General features: G+C 41.8%; 1 protein-coding gene across 1 annotated transcript; it reads right to left on the bottom strand.

Annotated features, from left to right (window-relative positions):
* Positions 1-3,616: 3,616 nt before the first annotated feature.
* LOC147454068 (uncharacterized) lies at positions 3,617-5,494 on the bottom strand. The gene is made up of 4 exons (XM_086517261.1): positions 5,239-5,494; positions 4,845-5,116; positions 4,508-4,734; positions 3,617-4,305 (listed from the first exon to the last, which is right to left on the bottom strand). Exons 1-4 carry the CDS (start codon positions 5,384-5,386, stop codon positions 3,999-4,001), a joined length of 954 nt encoding a protein of 317 aa, XP_086373387.1. The 5' UTR covers positions 5,387-5,494; the 3' UTR covers positions 3,617-3,998.
* Positions 5,495-24,325: the final 18,831 nt, after the last annotated feature.

Below are 24,325 nucleotides of genomic sequence, written 5' to 3'. Positions count from 1 at the left end.
GGGATGGCTCTACAATGGCTACAATCAGCTGAAGATTGCACTAGAAGACAAAGCTAAAACAACATTCATCATTGAATGGGCATTATTTATATATTTGGTAATGCCATTTGGACTTTGTAATGCTCGAGCGACCTTTTAGCGGTGTATGATGAAAATCTTTCGTGAGTTTTTGCACAAATTTTTGGTCATCTACGTAGACGATTTTACTATCTTTTCCACTAAAGAAATGCACGTATTGTTTCCAGAGATGATCGTCAAGAGGTGCAGGGAGAAGAGGATTTGTTTAAATCCATTCAAGTCTGTTTTTATGGTCTAAAAAGGTCAGCTATTGGGACATATTGTTTCTGAAATGGCATTGAAATGGCTGAGGATAAGATTAAGAGAATTCAGCAAACCAGAGCACCGTCGACCACGGTTTCAGAATTGAGTTCATTCTTGGGGTCCATTAATTTTTATATGTTTACAGCTAAAGCCTTGCCCTTATATGAGCTCACAAAGAAAGGAAACAAATATATCTAGAATGGAGAGTGTGAGCGCAATTTTTAATGCTAAAAAGATGCAATCAACAGGAAGCCAATCCTTCGTCAGCCCAACTGGGATATTATCTTTCATGTACATGTTGACACTTCAAGAATGGTGATGAGGGCTATACTGGCTCAACCTGATGGGAAGACAGACTACCCAGTCTACTTCGCCAATCACAGATTCAGATCAACAAAATAAGGATATTCAGCAGCAGAAAAGGAGGCACTGAAAATGGTGTTCAGTGAAACCAAATTCAGACATTATCTACTAGGGAAGTTATTCCACTTTTATGTTGATCATTAGGCCTTATTATTTCTGATCAATAAAGTCATAATACAAGGAAGGTTAATTAGGTAATGGATGTTCCACAAGCCAAGCAAATCACATTGCGAGACTGATTTTCTTTCCAGAAGTATTGAAGGCTATTCAAAAACAACTCTGAGAGATGAACCAATAGATGCTGAATTATTCCAGAGCATAGCTGAGGAAGAGCCTGATCCCAAATGATAAGGAATATATAATTTTCTTCAACTATGCAAATTCCCGAAAGATTGACCTCAAAATAACAAGAAAAAGTTATTAATTGTTTGCAGTCTGAAGTTCACCATTATTGCTGGAGTGCTTTATAGATTGAGTATTGATGGTGTAATTCGTCCATATGTGCCATTAAAAGGACGAGTGCAGGTTATCACTGAGACAAATAATGGTGATGCAGACGATCACTTTTCAATTGACATCACATATAAGAAAATCCTTCAAGTTGAATTATGGTGGCAATCTATGATGATAGATGTTAGGACTTTTTGTAAAACATGTGATATATGTCAAAGGATGGGTAGACCTACAGCATTTGATACGACACCGCTAACTCCAATTCAGCCACTGGAAGTTTTTATGAAGTGGAGACTTGACTTCATGGGACCATTCAAGAAGGTAACTCCCAGACAGAACAAGTACATTATTATGGCTACATGCTAGGTCAGCAAATGAATGGAGGGTAAAGCTCTTCCAAATAACACTGCAAGGTCTACTGCGTCAATTATTTATGAGAATATCATGTGTAAATACAATTGTTCTGTTGAAATAGTGTCACATCAGGACACTCATTTCATTAATGATACGATGGAAATTCTCATGGATACATTTTCAATCAAACACAAAAAGCCAACGACATATTATCTCAGATGTAATGGCCAAGCTGAAAGCAGTAATAAAACGATCAAAACCATCTTTTCGTAGATTGTTCATAAGGAACCACACCATTGGGACGCCAAACTTCAAACAATAAAACGCACTCCAAGAGATGACATCCCAAAGAGGATACCCATCAAGTAGATTTGAAAGGAAACCGCATTTGGCATACAATTGATGAAAGCACTAAAATCTTTCTCCAACAACCCCCGAGTATAGAATACCATAGGCTTTGTAGGTGCAAGCATAGATGAATGCAGATGGAAAGAGACCTTCCATTCGCGTGAAGTTAAAACATCCCACAACTTCCTTCCATAGCAATGTTGGGCGCATTTTGAAAACAATGCATTCCAAGTGAAGAGCATGACTATAAAGACATTTTCGTGGTTCCATGATGGCACCACATTTGGCATACATATGGACCAATGCATTGCCAAGCAGCACATGTTTCTACAACAATCCATGACTTACAAACATAGTTGAATGCAGTTGGAAAGAGACCTTCCATTCGCATGTAGTGATGACATTTGACCAACATATCAATCAAAAGAGCACCAAGCACATCATCTGGAAAGAGGCCTTCCCTTTGCATCTCTTCCCTTTGCATATGGTGACAGCAACACATTACAACAAATTTTTCTTTTCTGATTGGACTGAAGCCTATGCTTAGGCAAAGGAGCTCTGCCACATTAGCAGGATACACACGGAGCTCGACAACTATACGTTACTGCAGAAAGTACGCAAACAACCCACTTTTATTGCTTCTAAGCCTTTGTCAGCTATCTTGCATGTGGAAAGCCTTTACCTAGAAAACTTGCCAACACCAACAAAACCATGTGGCAGCCATAAATCGATGACTTGTAGGTACCCTCATGTATCGATAGGGAAGCAAAAACTTCAGAGACAATGGAGATCTAAGAAATTCAAAACATTAAGACTTGTGTTGAAATGCGACAAGAAGCTCGTAAGTCCATGTCGATGTGGCAAGAGGAGGAGCCATATTTTCAAACGCTGATGTTTGCTAACAAAGTAATAAATATAAGCCCACCTATCTAGGGAAAGAACACGTACCCACAGTCCTATGAAAGTAAAACAAATGGATGCCGTATTTTCAAACGCTGATATATGCTAAGAAAGTAATAAATATAACCCCACCTATCTAAGAAAAGAACACGTACCCACATAAAAGTCAAACAAATGGATAAAAGAACGCGTACCCACATAAAAGTCAAACAAATGGATAAAAGAACGCGTACCCACATAAAAGTCAAACAAATGGATAAGGTTAGTATTCCAACCACCTTTTCCCAAACGATAAATTCAACTAAAGAAGAGGAAACAAGAAAGTCGTTACAATCATGAAGGCCTTTTTACGAGTAATTATGTAAACTTTCCCTTCGGGATACCAAGGCCATTATTAGTGGACCAAACAACGAAGGGGGTTTTGGGTTTTTTTTTTTTTAAAAGCTAATTCTGTATCAGCTTCAACTTGTCCATTTAAAAGGAGGGGCCCAATTCTGCTAGTATTCAAGGTGTGCCACACGATGCAGCAGAAGTGACGGCTGCGAGTATGTCAACCACGGAAGTGGGAAGACACGCCACAAGAGCATAGGCAAGAGTTAGTACGGGATGAAACAGCCAATAGGCTTTGAAGTGTGTAAACAGAGAACAAGCACAAGAAGTTTTGGACAAATTCTCACAATAATTCCCACAATCTAACTTACCTCAACATCATGAGCTTCTGTGAGAGAGGCACCACATACCTAGCTAGGTACGATTAGGGGTAGGGGACAGCTAGCCCCTGGGTCCCCTAGCTAGGTATGCGGTGCCTCTCGAGCAGAAGCTTATGATGTTCTGCATCGTATGATAAACACTGAAAAAAGCTCCGTTTTCTTGCATGAGAAAATTTCCAAACCTTCTTGTATTAAGATTGACAGTTCAAGTGCGCAGATCTACCACACTGCCATATGCTTGCCCACATGGCAAAACATTCACGTAAGTACAAAAAAGTCTCAAACTGAGCTCAATAGCCATAAAAACTCATCGATGAAGTTTATACCACCACAATAAACAATCTACAGAGCATTGTCTTGCTGGCATGAACATTCAACAGGGAACAACTACTCCAAAGTAAGGCCGATCGTATTGCTGGCATTAACTATCATGTGAAGGCCATTTACTTCAAGATAAGTTTTTGGGCTCTTCACCAGGGTGGGTATCTTCCAGTGGCATTCAGTACTTGCAGCAAAGCCTGAATCTCCTTTACAACTTCAAACACTAGTTTAACTCTCAACTTCACCGAACAAGGTTGCAAGCGTCTCCCTATGGGCCGCATGGTTGAAGCAAAACCATGACAGGTGTCCTTCTCCTTTGAGCTCATGCAAATTCACAATCTTGGGAAGCTGACTTTTAACAATTCGTTGCATCTGAAAGGGTACAAGATTATCACTATCACCTTGCCATATATGAATAAGGCCATCAAAGACCTCTGCTATATCTTCTAGTTCAAATCCCCAATGATTAGAAACAAGGTGCAAGTCTGTGGCCATTCCATAGCCCTCATAAGCAGTTAGCGATTCTACATTGTCCCTGCACAAAACCCCAAGATTTAAATTGGCGAACAATCTTACATGCAACCATCTTCAAATGCCGTTCAAAACTTGCATAGCCGAAGTGCTGTCTACAAGAAAAAGTGTAGTAACAATGAGCTTTGTACATGGCTACATAAAGCCTTTTCGTAAATAACGTGGTCATGTGGCAGGACTACAATATGCAAAATACTCATAGTTACCTTAACATGAGATTGGATGCCTCATGTAACTGAAGGTGTCTCTGGTCAGGAGGACAGAGAGTCTTCTGACAATGTCTCACCCAAGCCTCCCCAGCCCTCCGAGCAAGCAAGAAGCTAACATACCAGCGAAGGATGAAAAAGGGAAGCTGACCTCCATACCGTAACAGGGCCCTACTACCTTGCGACAATGTTCTACACATACTGTCACGAGCCTCTTGTGAAATCCCCTGCACAAACAATGAATACAATTTGCAATGTTTTTGCTCCCAGGTTTTTTCAACAGGAGAGAGAAAGAGATTTTATCATAATATCGCAAGCAAAGAGGAGTAAAGATTACCTTCCATTGGAAACATCCAATGGGACACCAGAGGGCAATGCCTGCGATGCGATGAGGAATGAAGCGGGCAGCAGCATAGCAGTAGGCACCACCGCAAGAGAAACCAAGAAGAAAAACCTTGGGGCCCAATTGCAGCATGTCCAGCACCTGCTCCAAATCCTCACATGCACCCTCCAATGTCATGCTAGGATCAGGCTCACTCTGCCCATACCCTGCCCGATCGAACGCCACCAGCCTCACCCCAAACTTCATTAACATCTCCTCCGTCACACCTACACCCACATCTCAACTAAATTATCCACACCACATTTCTCAACGCTCCAGACTACCTTAGCCAAGAAGCTGTTCTGCAGCTTATACACGCGCGCTCACACATACAGGGCGTAGCTCTCACCTGGCATCGCTGCAAGGCGAGAAGAACCAAGCCCGTGCAAGACCACCAAGCAGCGCCTCGCTTCTTGCTGAGTACAACCCATCTCCAAGTAGGAAATTCTGCGCCCGTCAGGAAGCCTCAGGAACTTGGGTGGAGAGTCTGTCATCATGCCCTACCTCCTCCTCCTCCTCGGCTCCTCCAAGAGTGCACTCGCGCTCTCCCAAAGTTCGCACGCTTGCTATTTCTAGTGTGCTGCAGTGAAGAATGGCAATCGCCGCCTCCAGAGAAGTTGAGAACTACCGCTGATGACCGACCGAGGTCCTTGAACAAACTCTGTCCGGCCAAGACAGTCACCCCACTCTTCCTTGAAGCCCCACGACACTAAGTGACACGTGAGAAGAGAGTGGCAGGCATCCCGAGGTGGGCAAGCCCCCCCAAAAAAATGGCGGCATAGGTGAGGAGCCCGGATTGGAACTCACGACCTTGCGCCCAACACCTTTTGAGGCTTGAGCTAACCATGTCGCCCATATGCGCACATGTGAAAGGAATACCATTTTACATGCTGTTATAAACGACAAACCTGGACTGGCTTAGAACTAAACCTGGACAGGCCCTATGTCCAGGTTTAGTTCTTGGCCGGGTTTAGTTTTAACAAGACATCTACGGTTCAGATCGCCTCAACGGCCGCTTGTGGAGTTCCCATCCATTGATCCCCTCACACACACACACACACACACACAGACACACCCCTTTAAATGCTCCGTGTCACTTAGTCCTGAGGCTTGAAGCCCCATCATTTGCATTCACATGTGCAGGCTATAACACTTTTCCACCTGGAAATCGAACGCTTTATTGCCTTTGCATTCACATGTGCAGGCTAGAACACCCTCGGGGGTGTTTGGCCCTCGGCCCAACTTGTCCCTAGGAGTCGTTTTCACATTTCAATAAAACAACGACTCGTGAGTGAGCTGATGATGAACTAGCAGTTGTGCTTTCTATCATGTCACCCTAGTACATTGCATGCACCAACGAAAGCATTTATGTAAAGATAATATGTCTCTGTGGATATTCCAAAAATGTTGATTGGGCTAGGGTAGTTTATGTTAGAAAATAAGACGTAGCTAAATAGATTTTTGAGTAGATTACTTAATGGAGAGAGATAGATTTCACACAGAAGAGATTATAGAGTAGAGAGAGAGAGAGAGTACACACGATATACGTGGTTCACCCAATGTGGGCTACATCCACGAGAAAGCAGCCACTCAATGGCTTTAGCACTTCAAAAGAAGAAGTAGTTTACAAAGGGATTAAACCCTTGATAGAGCTCCCGCCTTGCTTCACTCTCACCACCTCACACTCACCTTGTTGCATCAACTTCACACACTATGAAATGTGTGTAGAAATGGCCTACTTTTATAGGCCAAAAGGGCTGCCCTCTCTTATGAGAGACAGCCATGTGTAGCCGTCCTTGTGCAAATAAGTCCAAATCGGACCCTCCAATCCGCCCATGTGTGGCCGCCCTTGAGAAGACAAGTCCGCTTTTGAATTCGGCCACCGGCCACCGGCCACCGGCCAACCGACCGGTTGTTTCCCGACCACTTTCCGGTCGCCGTCCGGTCATAATATTCCGGCGAAAAGGAATATTCCGGCGAAAAAAAGTTGCCCCTGATTCTTGTCCGTTAAAATTTTGGCTTCCGGTGAGTGATTTTCCTTCACGCACAATGGCTTCTCCTCATAATGGGGACCTTACAAATGTACGCTTTTACCACAGAAAATTACAAGGGTAAATCAGGCTCCATACTTAACAGTTTAGGATGAGCCGGTTGGGCCGACGTCGAGGTGGAAATCCTCATCGTTAATAAATCCATCTTCCTTTCTAGCATTGGGGTTGAGGTAACCCATTTAACTGTATATGAGCATTCTTTTTTTGGTTTTGTTATCAGTTTACTCATTTTGGACAATCTTAAGCATTTAGACTATGATTTGTTATTCCACGATTATATATATTTGATTCTCGCTTACAAACAACTGACTTCATGCAAATAGAAGTCCACTTCAACTGCTATTTTTGGATTTCGAGTAAAAAGCAAGTTACTCTTTCTATTTTGAAAGCAAACACACAAAATAAAACTCTCTCACAATAATCATGGATTGTGCACATAGCTTTTTTGGCAGTAACCTCGTTCGGAGACTCCACAAGAAAGACGAACGATCTGAGAGCATCCTAATGTTTTGGCCCCCTTTTGAAGCTAACCAAGCGCTCAAAAGCTCCATCAGAGCAACAGTTCAAAAGTTATACTTTTACCTCTTTGATTATACTCGTCTCATGATCTCAATAATGCTTATATAACTATACATTATTATGTTTCTTCGTGTAAAGCAAATACTCAACTGATTGATTGATGTGTGCTCCCAGGGATGATTTGGATTGCAAGGTCCAAGGGCCTAAACACCCTGTTGATGAGCGCTCGTCATAATAAGAGACTGAAGGCAAATACTCAGCTGATTGATTGAGCCAATTTGAAGACTTTTTTTTTTACAAGTGTCACAAGATGGCTCAACATACAACTACTAAGTGTCCTCAAAATAGGTTAGAACCTCCTTTGAGGGATCTGACTCCATGGAGAAGCATTATAGATGACGTTGATGATGGTGATCTTAAGCAACAAGGTAACTCAGGTAATCAAGATAAGACAGCTATTACTACTCATCGACTACATAGTCTTTTACATTTGCAAGTAAAGCTTGGTGAAACTATATGAACATGGTTAAAGGTTTGCAATACCAATTAGGGGTCTTTATTGAATCGTGAGATTTTTTATGATGTATTCAGGATTGAGAGCCAGCTAGACCGGGCTGATCAATGGGGGATAGAGAGAGCGAGGGGGAGCGAGGGAGGTTGAAGACAAAGTTCCATGAGTAGTGCAGCCCAAGGTTGGTTATGGTTAAGAGCAATGATGAGCAACACAAGGAGATTGGTGCTATGCTTGAGGGTGCAGACATATGTGAGAGCATCAAAGAGATAGGGTTGAGGGGCGAGGACGTGTATGTAAAACCGATTCCCGCAAATCAAAGCCTAGGTAGTGCGCCATCAAAAGATTTATAGATCACCATTAAAGGAGAACATGAAGCGCTTAGATCAAGCTAGAAGTCAAACACCCAATTCATGGAGTGAGCGATGAGCAGAAGTAGGTCAGTGGAGGTGGCCGAGTGAAGTCACGATGGAACCAACATGGAGGAAGGTGGGAAGAAAAGAAGGAGTGAGGCAGTGGCTGCATGGATTTGCAGCCACATGGAGCCTTACTCTTGTCTTTTTATATATAATATATAGATAAAAATAGTACTAGTATTTCCAATAACAATAATATAATGGCAAATGAGTACCTTTACGAAACATCCATATGGTCTCATCTAACATTTATATTTATAATAATAATAATGGTATTAATAACAATAATATAATAATTGGCCTCTACTCGCTCAACTCAGTATTTATTCATTAGTTTGTAAGATTCTTGCAAGATTCCTACCTCTTACCTTGACATTTTTACCCTTTTAAAAGGGAGACCCAATATTTGAACTCAGAGCCACTAGGAAAACAGCTCCCATGAAGTTCCCATAGCTAGTTAAGCACACATGCAACGTTGCAGCATATAGCACTTCAGTGAATAAAAAACAAAACGCCCATCAGACCCCGCCTCTCTGCCCGATGCCACCTGACGACCTCAGAGCCCTTGCTGCTGCGTCACCTATTGCTGTTTTTCTGCTTCCCCTGTTGGTCTCCATGTGCCTGCAAGCCCCCGGCCTGGGGCACCCTTTTTCTTTTGTTTTTGTTTGCCAAAGGGGATCTTTAAAGATTCTATGATCATTTTTTTTCAAAAATCATATCCCCTACCAGCAAAGTGAGAGGACTGCCATGTGTCAACATATGAGGTGGGAGGAAAAAAAATTCATGAGCATATTATATTACATTTTACTACCTGCAAGGTCAAACCTAGTGTATGAAAAAAACCATGGTTACATATAATATAACCAGCTAAAATTTGCAAAAACTAGTTCTTGGAAGAACATGCACATCAATACAGCCTGTCAATAAATGCAGGGGACCTTATCTTCAAGGCCAAAAGATTTGCAAGCTTTATTTAAAAGGATTTCTTAAAAGCATGCCCTTATTTTCAAGGTTAGGTCTTTAGGTGGCAGGTAATAGTTTACAAAGTAACAGTTTACAGGTAGGAATCAGTAGTCTAGGTTTTTGGAGACTCGGCTCTCAACTTGAAAATTATTCAACAAAGTGGATTTTAAAGCCTCTAAAGTTTAAACTTTCAAGTAAAGAATTCCAATTTTGAGCGCTTTATGGCTGGCAACTTTAAAGTTCGGGACATGCAATTGAATTCGCAACGTGACAGCAAAGTTGCAAAGAGCATTGAGCCAGCTTGTCTTGAGCGAGCGTGAGACTATGAGTGATGAGCATGATTTCAGTTCGACTTTCTGGAGTCCACAGTCCATTTGCCTATGTAGTGTGGCTTGAGTCCTCTTGAATATTGAGTCTTGACGGTTACCTTTGTAGACACATGAGTACACAGACCCTATGATGTGGAGATGTAAGGGGTCTCGAGCAGGCTATTGGTTGATGCCACCTTCGGCTCGGGCAAGAAACTCATCTTTTAGAATCTGCATTTGTGCCCCTTGGCCTTGAACCCTTCCATGAAGATTTACTCAAGTGATTTCATCCCTCCCCCTGCTTTTGATGATGGTAAGTTGTATGATCTCCCCCTTTCTCTCCCTTATCTGTGAATTTTAACTCAGAGCTTGTTTTAATGCGTGTTGCTTATTCATAGGTGTGTGGGTTTTTTGGATTACAATGTTCATGATTTTTTGTATATCCTAATATAAAGAATCGTTTTTATGCTTGACATACATCTTATGCCGAAGAGAGTGTGTATGGTGTGCACATGAGTGTGTGTTGTGTGTACGCGCATGTGTGGTGGGTAGGTGCTACCTATTTTGTGTCTCTTTTCATAGGTGATATAATTTGTAATGTAAATGGCCTATGAACTTTGAGAATAGCGGGAGATTACTTTGAGAACATAGAGGGTGAACTTAATTGATGGTAGCAACATAAACATAGTACTTAATTAACTTGGCATGAACAATACTTTTGCAAGAGAGAGAGTATTAGAGAACATGACAATAGTTGAAGACCGGATTTACTTGAAGCCGGTCCCCCCTCCAAAAGGCGTTTGTATTATAAATTCTCCCATCAAGAGAGACTTGATACAATACAATCTTTGTGTTCCCTGTGACCTAGGTGATGCAATGAAGATGGAAAGATTCATGAATCACAAGCATAACATAAACTTTGCAAAAAAGTATAAACTATCCCAAGCCTCAGTCCCAAGGCCTCAAACACCTTCGAAGGTGGAGAGAGCTAGCGGGGAATGAGGGTAGGGAAGAGGAAGAAGAATGATCCATAGGAGAAAGAAATAGTTCCTCACTTATCATCACTCTTCTTGTTTAGCATAGCATAATAGGCATAGTAATGAAGATGAAGAAGATATCAAGCTTAAGCATTGAAGGATGGCTCTTGGTTGGATTTGCATTCTATAGCCAAGAGTGTTGGTGTAGGCTCTCCACTTCTCAGCAAGCTTGGAGAAGGAGATGGAGCTCTTGCACTTTGCACTCCACACAATGAGTGTGTGTGTGTGTGTGTGTGTGTGTGTGTGTGTGTGTGGGAGAGTATACCCCCTCTCGTGCTTGGTCCACCTCTCTCTCTCTCTCTCTCTCTCTCTCTCTCTCTCTCTATATATATATATATATATATATATATATATATATTAATTATATCATTTGGACATGTGTCCTCTTTTTCCTCTTTGAGAGAAAGAACTTTATTATTTATTTTTAGCATCTAAATTCTCATTTGGACCCCCTTAAATCCTATCCAATAGGATTCAAGTACATTATTAGGGCCACATGTGGAGGATCTTGACATGTGTCTTTTGTGCTACTTAAGATATCATGTTTGAATCGAACACTTCAAGGACCCAATCATTTAAGCATGGAAACCATTTATGCCTCTTGAGATTTTATGTTTGAATTGAACACTTCAAGAACCTTAGTCATTTAAGCATGAGAAGCACCTCAAGCTTGGGAAAAGTTCCCAGAAACACTTTAAGCACTTTAGTTAGCAAGCACGACAAGCACCTCATGCTTGGGTAGGATTCCCACCTCAAGGTCAGCCCTAGCTTGCCTAAGGTCAAAGAACTTTTTAACACTAACTTTTGGAGGTCTTTAATGAAATTAACCCTAAGGTATTTAAGCTCCATTAGGTAGCATTGCTGTTTAACATACCATCTCTCATTTGGACCCCTTTAACCTTGGCCCTGTATTGTTGAGGCAGATCAATAAGCACATGTCTATATTATAACCCTTGTTCCCGTTCATTCTCCCACACTAAATGATCAATTTAATATGAGAAATTTTTTTGGTTTGGTTAGATATTAGATTTTATGAAATTGTCACTCACTTAAAATTATAGTTGTCCTTGACTATGAGGTAGAAGAGATAGAGTCTTAGTCATTAGTTTACATTTCTTAGCGGGTAAAGGATCCCTTTTCACCCTACGACATCATTCCAAAATGGATGACTAGTCCATTTGGTGCTTAGGAGACGTAGATGCCGCAAGCATGTCTGCTCTTTAGTCCATATCCTACTCCCACAGTAGAGTGACAAATTCTACTTGGTGTTTGAGTGACGTCATCATCACAAACATGATTCTAAGCATGCATACTATTTAAATTTATGCACAAAAGAGGATTAGTCTTATAATACAAAAACATTGTTCATTTATAAAGCATTTACATTTGCTTACTCTAGTGCAACATTGTAAGCATTGACAAGGTTCATACTATCCTTAAGTTGTATTCCTTGCATCCATCTAGCATCTTCAAGCTCTCCCACAATGCTTGAAAAATCACTTGGAGATGTTGCTTGTGTTCCTCCAAGGACTTGGAGTGGATGATGATATCATCAAAGAACACTCTAGTGAACTTGCGGTAGGGTCTAAATATTTTTTCCATCAAACAATTGAATGTGGTTGGTGCATTGGTCAAGCCAAAAGGCATGACTAGATATTCATAAAGGCCACACGTTGTACAAAATGCGGTCTTCAGGATATCTTCATCCACTATCCTTATTTAAAGATAGCCACTTTTAAGGTCAATCCTACTGAAGTACGTAGATCCTTGTAGCTTATCAAACAGATCTTCTACCCAAGGCACGGGAAAATTGTTTTTGATAGTGATATGGCTTAGTGCTTGATAGTCCACACACATATGGTATGTACCATCTTTCTTTTGCATTAAAAGGATTGGAGAACAAAAGGGAGAGGAGATAAGGCTCACCATCCCTTTGTATACCAATTCTTGTACTTGCCTCATGATATCCTCTTGCTGAGCTTGGGAAACTCAATAAGGAGGCTTGTTAGGCGGTGAGCTTCTTGGTAGGAGCTCAATTTGATGGTCACATCCCCTCGTTTTGGAGGTAAGTCCGTAGGGATATGATCGATGAGAACATCTTGGAATCCATTTAGAAAAGTAGGCAGGTCTAACTCTTCTTGATTCCTACCATTTTCATCTGATAAATCATTAGCGTCATTAGTGGATTCTTTGACAAAAATCATGTACGCAAAAATCAAGCTTTTCATTCACTTATCAAAAGTTGGTGAATTTACAAGTGGTATAGTACGACCAGACTCATTAGCATCTATATACATGCTCTTTCCCTTGTAGGTGAAGTAGATTCTCCTTTCACGGAACTTCATGTTGGCAGCCATGCGGTTGAACCATGGTGCCCCTAGGATAGCATCCTCATGTTGGAGAGAAGAGATTAAAAATTCTTCTTTGTCGACATAGCTTTGTACATGAAGTCTCAACTTTCCAATCAAGGGAATAACGGAGGCTGTTTGTCCCTTGAAAGCTGTGTCAGCAATTACAGTATCTCCCATTTCAAAAGCTTGAATGCCCAACTTGGTGGCCAACTCCATTGATATGAAGTTGTGAGTAGACACAGGGTCAAACAAGATGAAGGCATCATGTTCCCTCACCTTTTCCCAAGCATAAGAGAGAGGTGATCCTTTGCAATGAGCATCCTCTTTTGGAGCTTCGATGGTGGAAGCTCTAGGAGTCTCACTGCACGCATTTCTCTTGGGGCAAGAACGATAGCCATGTCCTTGCTCCCCACACTTAAAACACTTATGGTCCTTGCAAAAATCTTCAAGATCTTCATGAGAGAGTTTGTTTTTACCTTTGTAAACTCTCTTCTCCTTACATCGATTGTTGTTGTTATTGTTATTGGAATTGCCTTGGGAAGAATTTTGGGCATTGGTTTTCCCCTTTGCATCACTTTTGCCTTTGTTTTCCATGGGCTTGACATTTCGTCTAGCCCCTTGTTGGAAATTGATGCGGGAAGCAACCATGGTGTGGTGGATTACTTCGATGATAGAACCAGGCCGTTGGGAGTTGACATACTCGGCCATTTTTTAAGGTAATCTCATACAAAATTGTTGCTTTTTCATGGTGAATCCTATCTTTTGGAAGACAGTAGCCTTGAGATGTAAATCCCAAAACTTGTCCACATATTTGTGAATAGACTCATGTGAGAGAAGCTTCAAACTGCGCCATTTGATAAGTATTTTGTCTTTTGCATCGCTTGCAAGGAATTGCTTCATGATGAAAACTTGTAGAGTTTTCCATGTCTTTGGGGCTTCATCGTTGCCATGAAGGCTAGCCCACAATTGACAAGCCAATTTTTGGAAGTGCATAGCTACATGGTGTAGCTTGGAGGACTCTGTGAAGCCCTTGTCTCCAAAGGCCGAATCAAATTGCTGGATGAACGCCAATACTTTGTCTGTGGCACCAAAGGTGCCCTCATAGGTGAGAAAAGAGATACTCTTTCCTCCCTCTTCGAACTTCTTGAGCTTTTGTGATCTTCGTCATGCAGGGTATGATTTGCAATGTCCTCCCCTCTTGTATTCTCTAAGAGAATAGCCATAGCTTTTGTTGAAAGAGGAGGAAGGTGAAGAAGAAGGAGAAGAGGGTGACCTCTTTCTTGACCTTTTCTTCCTTTGTTTCCTCTCTTCCCTTTCAGAGTGACGAGGAGAAGGACTATGTGTTGACCATTTCCTCATGGGAGGAGTTGGAAATCGTCTAATTCGTTGTCTTTGTGTGTTGAGCGTTTCCTCATGGGAGGAGTTGGAAATCGTCTAGATCATTGTCTTTGTGTGTTGGAATTAGGGTTGTAGAGAAACGCACACAGCTTGGAGAAGATGAAGGAAGCTCAAGGCACACAATAGAGAGTGTGTTACTTAGTGTGCTATGGAATGATAGATAGCCCTAGAGTGATGGGTGTATATACAATGCTGGGGGGGAAAAAACTCCTAAAGAGGGAAAAAATGTCCAGGTGGTCCTAGTGTGTTCACACACATCACTACCACATGTATATGGTAACAAATCCCCCTTGGAGTGATGCGGTGAATGAGAGCTGGCACATGAGTAAAGGGAAGTGCAATGCCCTGAGGACATGATCAGTCCACAAAGGGGAGTAAGCCCAAAGCTTTGCAGAAAGCTTCAAGCTTCTCACGAGACAATGCCTTTGTGAAAAGATCTGCAAGGTTGTCCTGTGTTGGCACATAAGCCAAGCTGATCTCTCCTGCTGAGAGCCTCTCCCTAACATAGTGGTAATGCACCTCAATGTGCTTTGTGCAAGCATGAAAAATTGGGTTCCTCGCAACTACCAATACGCTCTGACTGTCAGTGTAGACAATGTTGGCAGTGTCCTGTCCAACACCCAAATCAGCCATAAGGCGTCTAAGCCATACACACTCAACCGTAGCTGTGAAGACTGCCCTGTACTCAGCCTCACAACTCGAAGTGGCCACAGTAGGTTGCTTCTTGCTCAACCATGATATACATGAACTGCCAAGCATGAAACGAAAACCATTTGTGGACACTCGCGTGTCAAAACAACCAGCCCAATCTGAGTCCGAAAAAGCATGTAAGTCTGGCGGGAATGATCCCCCCTTGGAATAAAACAAGCCAAGATGTAAAGTGCCACTAAGGTAGCGAAAAGTCCTCTTGACAGCCTGCCAATGCTTAGACCCTGGGCTATGCATAAATCTGCTGACCTGTGAGATTGCAAACTGAATATCTGGCCTCCTGTTGCATACATAAATGAGGCAGCCAATAGCAGTTTGGTAAAGAGTGACATCAGCAGGATCGCCATCATCATGTAGACTCAACTTCAAACCTATTTCCATGGGAGTGGCAATAGGTTTGCAATCCTCAAGTCCAAACTTACATAGCAATGTCTCTATGTAACTTTTCTGACACAAGGCAATACCACCATCACACTGCTTAAACTGTATACCCAAGTAATGATGCAACAGCCCCAAATCTTTCATCTTGAAAGTAGCATTCAAATCAGCCTTAATTAGCATTATGTCTCTCATTTGGTCTAGTGATCAGCAAATCATCGACATAAAGAACCACAATGAGAAGTACATTACCCTTATACTTTACATAGAATGTGCTTTTTGTTGGACTGTTACGAAAGCCTCATTTAACCAAATGAGTTTCAGCTTTTTCATACGAAGCATGATGAGATTGCTTCAACCCATACAAAGCCTTCTTACATCTGCACACTTTGTCCTCTTGTCCTTTTATGACAAAACTACGAGGCTGCATTACATAAACTTTCTCAAATATGTCACCATTCAAGAAAGCAGTAACAATGTCTGATTGATGTACATCCCAACCAAAATGAGCTGCCAATGCACATAGAAAACACAAAGTAGTCATACGACAAGTGGGAGCAAAAGTCTCTTCATAATCTATGCCTTTTTGCTGTGCATAACCCTTTGCAACAAGTCGAGCCTTATGGCGATCGATCTCACCATCCGGCTTGCGTTTCAACTTGTAAACCCACTTCGTACCAATGGCCTTTTTTCCAGGAGGCAAATCACATAAAGTCCATGTGTCATTTTCTATAAATGCATCATATTCTGATTGCATGGCAGCCATCCAATTTTTTGAATTCTGTGCTTCATCAAAAGATAGAGGCTCCTCAACATCATGTAAGCTAGACACAACCAAAGCATAACAATCTGATGCATAAGATGCATGGCGAGAGCCTGAACGAGTGCGACTAGACAAAGGTGCATCTAATTTACTGTCACGCAAAGTGTGCACCAGCCATTTTGGCATACCTCTAGCCTGCTCATTTTCATCCCTTTCCTCATCAAGTACATCATGTACATCTACATTAGTAAATAGGCTGATCTGTAACATTTTCAGAAACCCCCATAGGCTGTACATTTGCCTCATTGGAACTTACATTCGTATTTCCACCACTGAAAAGAGGCAACAAAGTGTCATAACTGTCGTGTGAGCTTACATTACTGTCTCTAGTACATGACAGCAAGGGTTGAACAGAATCTTCCACAAACACTACATCTCGTGAAACCAGAATACGCTTTGTTTGCGGATGATATAACCTATAACCTTTGCTTTCAGCACTATAACCAACAAAAATACATTTGACAGCCTTATCATCCAATTTTCTGCACTGTGTTTGTGGCAAACAATGGGAGGGGTAGGAACTACATGATTATGCGGACCTATAGGTGTATACGATTGGTACACACTTGTAGGTGCTGTTGCAGGCATTGAGCTACCATGTAGCGGTGCTTTACTAACAAATGAGATCCATGTCATGTTTCTTGGCATGCCCATCATTGGGGTAGGCATGGTAGCCGTGGTGTCATCAAGGGAAAGATGAGCTAGACTTGGAAAGGTAAAACTATCACTTGTGGGCGCAGTTTGCACTGAGACCCCTGGAGAATCAACATATGGAGGATCCATCGAACTTACCAAGGGAGTCTCCATTTGTGATAAGGTTGGTTGCCTATCCTTCCCCGTATCAAAGAATCTCATGAGACCCGTTGAAGGCATGTGGATCCCCTTGTTCTGTCTCTCTAGATCAATAACCCTATGGATAACATCACAAACTCTTTGTTGTTGATCCTCTATGCTAGTAGCACCCGTTGTGGATTGTAGGACATCTAACCAACCCACATGATAGGTGTGACTTGTGTATAGGTCGGTTAGAGTCTTCTTTTGTAGTTCATACTCCTAAGTCTCATTTAGAAACGCTCCATCTAGGATTGAGGTTCTAGGGGTGTCTTTTGAACTAGATGCAATGTGGATCTCTATGGGTTGACCCTTAGTGGTTGCTAATTGAGAGCACTCGATTGCTCTCCTAGCAAGAATATTGACATAGGGGCTTTTTCTTTTAACTCTCTTCGTTGCTCCGCCTTGCATAAGCTCTCGATTTCCTTTTTCCTAGCCGCAATGATATATCGCTCAACCTCTTGCACTTCATCAAGGCTTCTACCATTAGGTAATATAACCTCGGAGGGGAATAGCTCTGAAGAGTCAGGGGGGTGCAGTGGATGGAGTATTCACGTGCACACTCTCCAAGAGCATGGGGTCTACGTTGGTCATGAATGGAGAATTTACTTCCCCACCCCCCTCATTTACATCATTAGCTCCATGTTTGGAGCGAGTGGCTCTACTAAAGGTTTCCTTTAAGTGGCTAAGCACGCTCGGCTCATACCGTGGACCCATGACATGCATGTCTTGGCTTGAGCTATCGGGATTAGGCATTGGGTAACCCTCCATGACGTTGTAGTTAAAGGAAGAGTCACTAGCCACTATGTTTGGGTATTGGGTTATACTACCTTGGGTCCCTGCCGAGGGCCCGGAACCTAAGGTAGGTCGGTATTGAGAACCTGTGTAAGTCAAAGATCTTGCTAGTTGCTCGGTCTCTAGCACACGACCAAAGCGCAGATACATGTGCCTTTGGCACCCTACAAGCGTCGACGAATACCCTCGAAGGTTAACCGCTTGATTTTTTTTGGGTGTTTTGCACCCCGTTTTCACTCGTTTTTTGATGTTTTTTACGATCGATTTTTAGATTAGAGCATGTGATAGCTCGAAACGAGTGTATCACTCAGGGAATCGTGGTGTGCTTTACAACACAGTGTTTGGTCTTGGGGAATGTTCCCGATCCCGTCCCTACCTTTAAAAAATTTTAAATTTTAAATTTTTACTTCTTTTTTTTGGGTTAAGGTTGCCGCGGCCGTGCCACGCACGCGCACGCACACACACATAACCTACCTACTTGTAACTAACTGATCTACTATTACACACCAACATAGTACTACAATAACTAATTAACTAAGAGATCTACTTACTGCACCTTACATATCTAACATTATAGATCTAATACCTTAAAGCTAACACCTTATCAATAGAAAATAGTGCCTTACAACAAAAAAGCTAACACCTTATTAACAAAAAACAATACACTACAACAAAACAAAGGTCACAAATCCTTCTCAACAAGCCACACACCTTCTTTCTCTACCTTTCCTACATTTCATAATGCACCACAAAGCAGCATAGAATGCTATTCGAGCTTAGTGCAGGGCATTTCCCCGACAACGGTGCCAAAAATGTGCGCTTCTGTCGCACGTGTCAAAGCAAGGGACTTGTCGTACACTATGTGTGAACCACAAATGGTTGCAAGCACACAACTAAACGAATATAGCAAGCTCAAGAGAGCAAGGGTGTGTCACTCACCACTCTACGCTCACCTTCGTGGAAGATTCCTCGCCGCGAAGAAGAGGGAGCTACCTCCGTGTCGTGCTCAACCGCCTCGCTGCTGTCGTGCCGTCGTAATGCTCGATCTCTCTCTCTCTCTCTCTCTCTCTCTCTCTCTCTATTACACACACACACACACACACACACACACACAAGGAGATGAAGAAGAAAATGGAGATGGAGCAAGAGCACTCTTCAATTGCACAAATGAGAGAATGAGTGATTTTCAGGTTTAGGTGACTTTTATATGAGCTCGCCCATTCACACTTGGGTGCCCATGCTTAGCTAACTAACCCTTGAATGTTCCAATTAGAGTGCACCCCTCATCGGCGATCATTCTTACCCTTTTCCTATTGGACCAACAAGCCCGGCCCATGACTACTAGAAGTGGACGTCGGTGGTTAACACCTTTCTTAATCTCCTTTGCTTACGTAACCTTGTCCACTAGGGAATTGTTCTCTCGCTCCCTAGGTGCTTTCATCCTAGCCTTCCTAGCTTTCCAGCTATTTTGTTTACTAGGTGGTTCTTTGCTAGGTGCATCCGTTTTTGGCTCTTCAACTACAGTTTCTTTAACAACTTTTTGAGTCTGAGCTCTAGTTATAGCCTAAATAGGCACAACATTATCATTTTTTGAGCTGCTTTCCCTTTGCCCTCCTTTGTGTACGTCCCTCTCTTGGCTGGGTGGTGTGGACAATTAGGAATCAGATGCGTTTTTGCACAAAAATTACAATAGCCATTTACTTGAATCATCTCCTTGCGAGGATATTCTGATCTCAGGGGGGCTTCTGGTATTTTTGGATGACTGTAAACAGGTTGTGCCATAGTCATGGGCCTACTTGCAATAAAGGGCAGTGTTATTGCATCCATATTATATCGCTTTTCTGTTGGTTGGATTGCTGTGTACCTTGGTAGAAGAGGCGTTATTGGGGCTGGTTGTGCATATATCTAGTTATAGTAACACCCTTCCATTGTATGGTTTGTCCATCTCTATTTGATTCTACACCATAGAGGTTCTTGGAGGTCATATTTGACTAGAGGAGCAAGTCTCTGAGCTAATCCTTCTATAATCTTCATTTTCTCACTAGATACCTCTGGCTTTATTGTGGGTTGGGTTCTTGTTGAATCACTAGATACCTCTGGCTTAATTGTATGTTGGGTTCTTGTTGAATCACTCCTCTGGAAGATGTGTCACTCTCACTCTAAGTATCATATCTTCTCAAGGTTATGCTCTGATTTGGATAGGAATAAGTTATAGGGAGTGGTGGTGGTACATATGGTCCTGTTGTGACCGTAATTCCACCTCTATAAAAGTCATGCTCTATGGTTGCATCTAGGTACAGCCATAGTGGAAATGTAGCTGAGCTTGTGTCAAAATGTGGATAGATTGGCATTTTAGCACTTCTAGCTTGGCTTGCCATACCTCTGGTCATATCTACAAAAGAATTGGTAGATTGACTTTCCATCCTGATGATCTTAGCTTTCTTAATGTCAGGCCCACTCAATACTCTCAAGATAGTCTTAATAAGCACATTTGGCCCTTTGTTCACAACCAGACTCAATTTGGAGTTGGCTGTCAAAAGTTAGAGCAGTTTTGGTGAGCTGCACTTGAAACAACACTCAAAACAGTTTCAAGATCAAGGATTTTTTCTTGTATCTTGACCAAATGTGATCCAGATTGTTGAAACTTGGTCACTAGCAATGTGATCCAGATTGTTGAAACTTGGTCACTAGGCTTACTTCACAGTGCTTAACACTTCTAGAAGCTCAATGTGAGTTTTCACCTCCAAATTAGGGCTAGAGATCATACTCGTATGATGTCTACTATGGCCAAATCAAGTGATTTTCTTCCAAAGGATCTTTATCACTCGAGAAACTCTCAAAAACTTTCAAAATTGAATTTGAGCCAAATTTGTGCAAGTTATGATCAATTCAAGTCTGTGACTCTGGCCCAATTTCTGTCCTTTGGCACTTACTAGCCCAAATATGCTCCAAATTCCATGAAATTTTGGCTATTGGCTTCTAAGGTCCCTTAGAACACTAGGGTATGCACAAATTTAGATTTTGGAGTCAACAAGGTAAAAAACACATCATACACATATGATGTCTTTTTGCTTAGAATAAAGATTTTTTTGCAGATTTGTGCTTAGAATGGTGTGCTTATACACCCTGTATAGTTAGAATTTCAAAACATGTTCAAAATCACCAAAAACACATCATACGTGTATGATGTGTTTTTGCTCCAATTGAGATGAATCTTGCTCCAGAGGTAGTCCACCACTTAAGGAACTCACAGCTACTTTCAAAATTGAATTTGAACCAATTTTTGTGCAAGCTATAGCCAAATTGGGTGTGCAATCTGTCTGGACTGTTTCTTGGTCTTTTCAAGCTCAGAACTTGGTCCAAATGCAATGAAATTTAGGCTATGGACTCCTTTAATGCTCTAGGACACTAGGGAACACTCGTACAATTTGAGTCTATTCTGGGCCAAAACACATCATACCCTATGATGTCTTTTCTCTCAGATTGGACTTTTGTTTCTGCCCAAGGTTCTCCTCTATGTGTACACCAGGTATATGTGCTTAAAATCAGCTTTTGATGTCAATTTTACACCAGTTCACCACTTTTCGTTGTTATTGGCTAGAATCGACAAAATTCTCTTTTAAATGCCAGATTTGGTGTCCAAATGATGTGAAATCTTGCAATCAAGCTTAGAATTACCTTCCAAGTGCTTTGGTGATGCCAAATATGTAGGTCAATACCTAGATCTAGGCTAGAGACATCATATGCACCCCTAGGGTAAAACACCCCTTTTAAACACTTTGGTGCAGTCGGATTTTCAAAATTTTGTCTCAAGATGGTGCTAGAGACATCATACATGTTCATGTATCTACAACAAAATTTAAAGCTCAAAAGTGCTCACAAACACAAGTCTTTACTTTTTTTTAGTCACAACCACTCCATCTTTTGGCTTTTGGTCCCCAAATCTATGTCAAAACTTCCCACTCAAGGTGTTCCTAGGGTAAATGATACCTTTTGAACACACTGGTAACCTCAGATTTTGCAAAATTACCTTGCTGCTACCCCTAGAGACATCATACGCGCATGATGTCTGTTGTACAATTTTCAACTTTTTGCTTTCCCAAACTGTTGTTTGTGGTCTCTACTGAAGGAGTACGAGCGGAAGTGCGACGCGAGAGAGAGTGCGAGAAGAAGAGCACAACGATATGGTGAACTCACTCTACTGTAATGTGTAGAGCATAGTGAGTTCTTATTAGGTTTTTACAAAAGAATATCTGTACATACCTGGCGGCCCGCCCACTTACCTGGGCGACCACATTGGGCTTTATACCCCAACAACCTCCCGCTTAAAGTCCAATGTGGTACTTTAAGTGTGAGAGAAGCTACTATACAAGCTAATATACAAGAGATGTAGAGAAGTGATGTACTACCCTACACCTAACTGCTTGCGAAAATGCGCAAAGCTCTCTGAGGGAAGTCCTTTTGTAAGTAGATCAGCAGGATTTTCTGTGGTGTGAACTTTGACAAGCTGAAGTTGCTTATCCTCGAGCATTTCCCTGATGAAATGATACTTCACATCCACATGCTTTGTCTTTGAGTGATAAACTGGATTGCGAGCCAATTGTATAGCACTTTGACTATCACAATATAACACAGGCATCTCTTCTTTGATTCCTAAATCTGTTACTAGTCGATTAAGCCAAATTGATTCTTTGCATGCCTCTGATGCTGCAACATATTCAGCCTCTGTAGTAGACTGAGTAACACAATCTTGTAATCTAGAACGCCGTGATATTGCTCCACCAGCCAATGTAAAGACATACCCTGAGGTAGACCTTCGGTTGTCTAAGTCACCTGCATAATCTGAGTCTATAAAACCCTTTACACTTAGCTCCTGACTCCCATAGCATATACGCATACTCTTTGTAGCTTTCAGGTATCTCAATATTCCTTTCACTGCCTCCCAATGTTTCTTGCCTGGGTTTGGCATGTATCGACTTACTACTCCCACTGCAAATGCAATGTCTGGGCGAGTAGCAATCATTGCATACATCAAACTACCCACTGCAGACGCATATGGAATCTTATCCATTTCAGCCCGTTCTTCCTCAGACACAAGACAATCTTGTTTGCTAAGTTTCACATATGGTGGCAATGGAACACTCAGTGCCTTTCCCTTCTCCATATTGAAACGTTTCAAAACCTTGTCAATATACTCTGTTTGAGATAACCAAATCAACGTCTTTGATCTGTCTCTCTCAATGCGCATACCAAGTATATGACTTGCCTCACCCATGTCTTTCATGTCAAACGATTTTGCCATCTTTGACTTCAAAGCTGAAATTTCTTCCAAGTGCTTGCCAGCAATCAACATGTCATCCACATACAAAATAAGGATCAGCCAACTGCCATCCTTAGCCTTCTTTGTATATAGACAGTGATCGAACTCACTACGTTTGTAGCCTTGAGAAAGCATAAACTTGTGGAATTTATGGTACCGTGCCCTCCGTGATTGTTTTAAGCCATAAAGACTCTTTAACAACTGGCATACCCAATCTTCCTTGCCTTTCTCAACAAACCCTTCTGGCTGCTGCATGTAAATTTCCACATCTAAATCACCATGCAAGAACGCTGTCTTGACATCCATTTGGTGCAACACCAAATCTAATATGGCAACCAATGCAAGAAAGCATCTCAATGTAGTCATCTTGACAACCGGAGAGAAGACTTCATCAAAGTCAATGCCTTGTTCTTGCTTAAAGCCCTTGGCAACAAGCCTTGCTTTGTACTTTGGCTGACTATCATGAGCGGTGATCTTATACCTGTAAACCCATTTACAAGGTAGAGCCTTTTTGCCCTGTGGTAATTTAACTAGCTTCCATGTCCTGTTTTTATGCAGAGCTGTCATCTCTGACTGCATGGCCAATTGCCAATTCCCGGAGTCCTTCATTTGCACTGCTTCCTTGTAACATGAAGGCTCATTGCAATCAGTCAACATGACATAGTTCATAGATGGAACAAACCTATCAGGAGGTCGCGTGACATGTCCAGATCTACGCACAATAGGTGGCTCAGGCTCAGCCACAACCTGTGGTTCCACTCTATCATGTCCTTGCTCCTCTTGAGCCCTGACATTATGTCTTGCACGTGCAGGTCCATCTTCTTGGAAGACAACTCTTCTAATCTCCTCAACTTTCTCTGGTTTAGAATGATATTTAGATTCATTAAAGTGAACATCATTGCTGCGGACAACCTTTCTGGATTCGGGATCCCAAAGTCTGTACCCCATCTCACCAGAATTACCATAGCCTAGAAAGATGCACTTTCTACTCTTTGGCTCAAGTTTGTTCCTAAATTCCTTTGGAACG

Source organism: Adiantum capillus-veneris, chromosome 7 (assembly GCF_014529385.1).
Source record: "Adiantum capillus-veneris isolate H3 chromosome 7, ASM1452938v2, whole genome shotgun sequence".
NCBI lineage: Eukaryota > Viridiplantae > Streptophyta > Polypodiopsida > Polypodiales > Pteridaceae > Adiantum > Adiantum capillus-veneris.
The sequence above is the reverse complement of the archived record's forward strand: the minus strand, read 5'-3'. Positions and strand labels throughout refer to the sequence as shown.

Excerpts from the sequence above, each read along its gene's own strand:
- LOC147454068 (XM_086517261.1), bottom strand. The coding sequence starts at position 5,386 with ATGATGACAGACTCTCCACCCAAGTTCCTGAGGCTTCCTGACGGGCGC. Across the intron at positions 5,117-5,238 it reads TCGCCTTGCAGCGATGCCAG|GTGTGACGGAGGAGATGTTA; the intron begins GTGAGAGCTACG and ends ATGTGGGTGTAG. Across the intron at positions 4,306-4,507 it reads GCATCCAATCTCATGTTAAG|GGACAATGTAGAATCGCTAA; the intron begins GTAACTATGAGT and ends GGTTTTGTGCAG.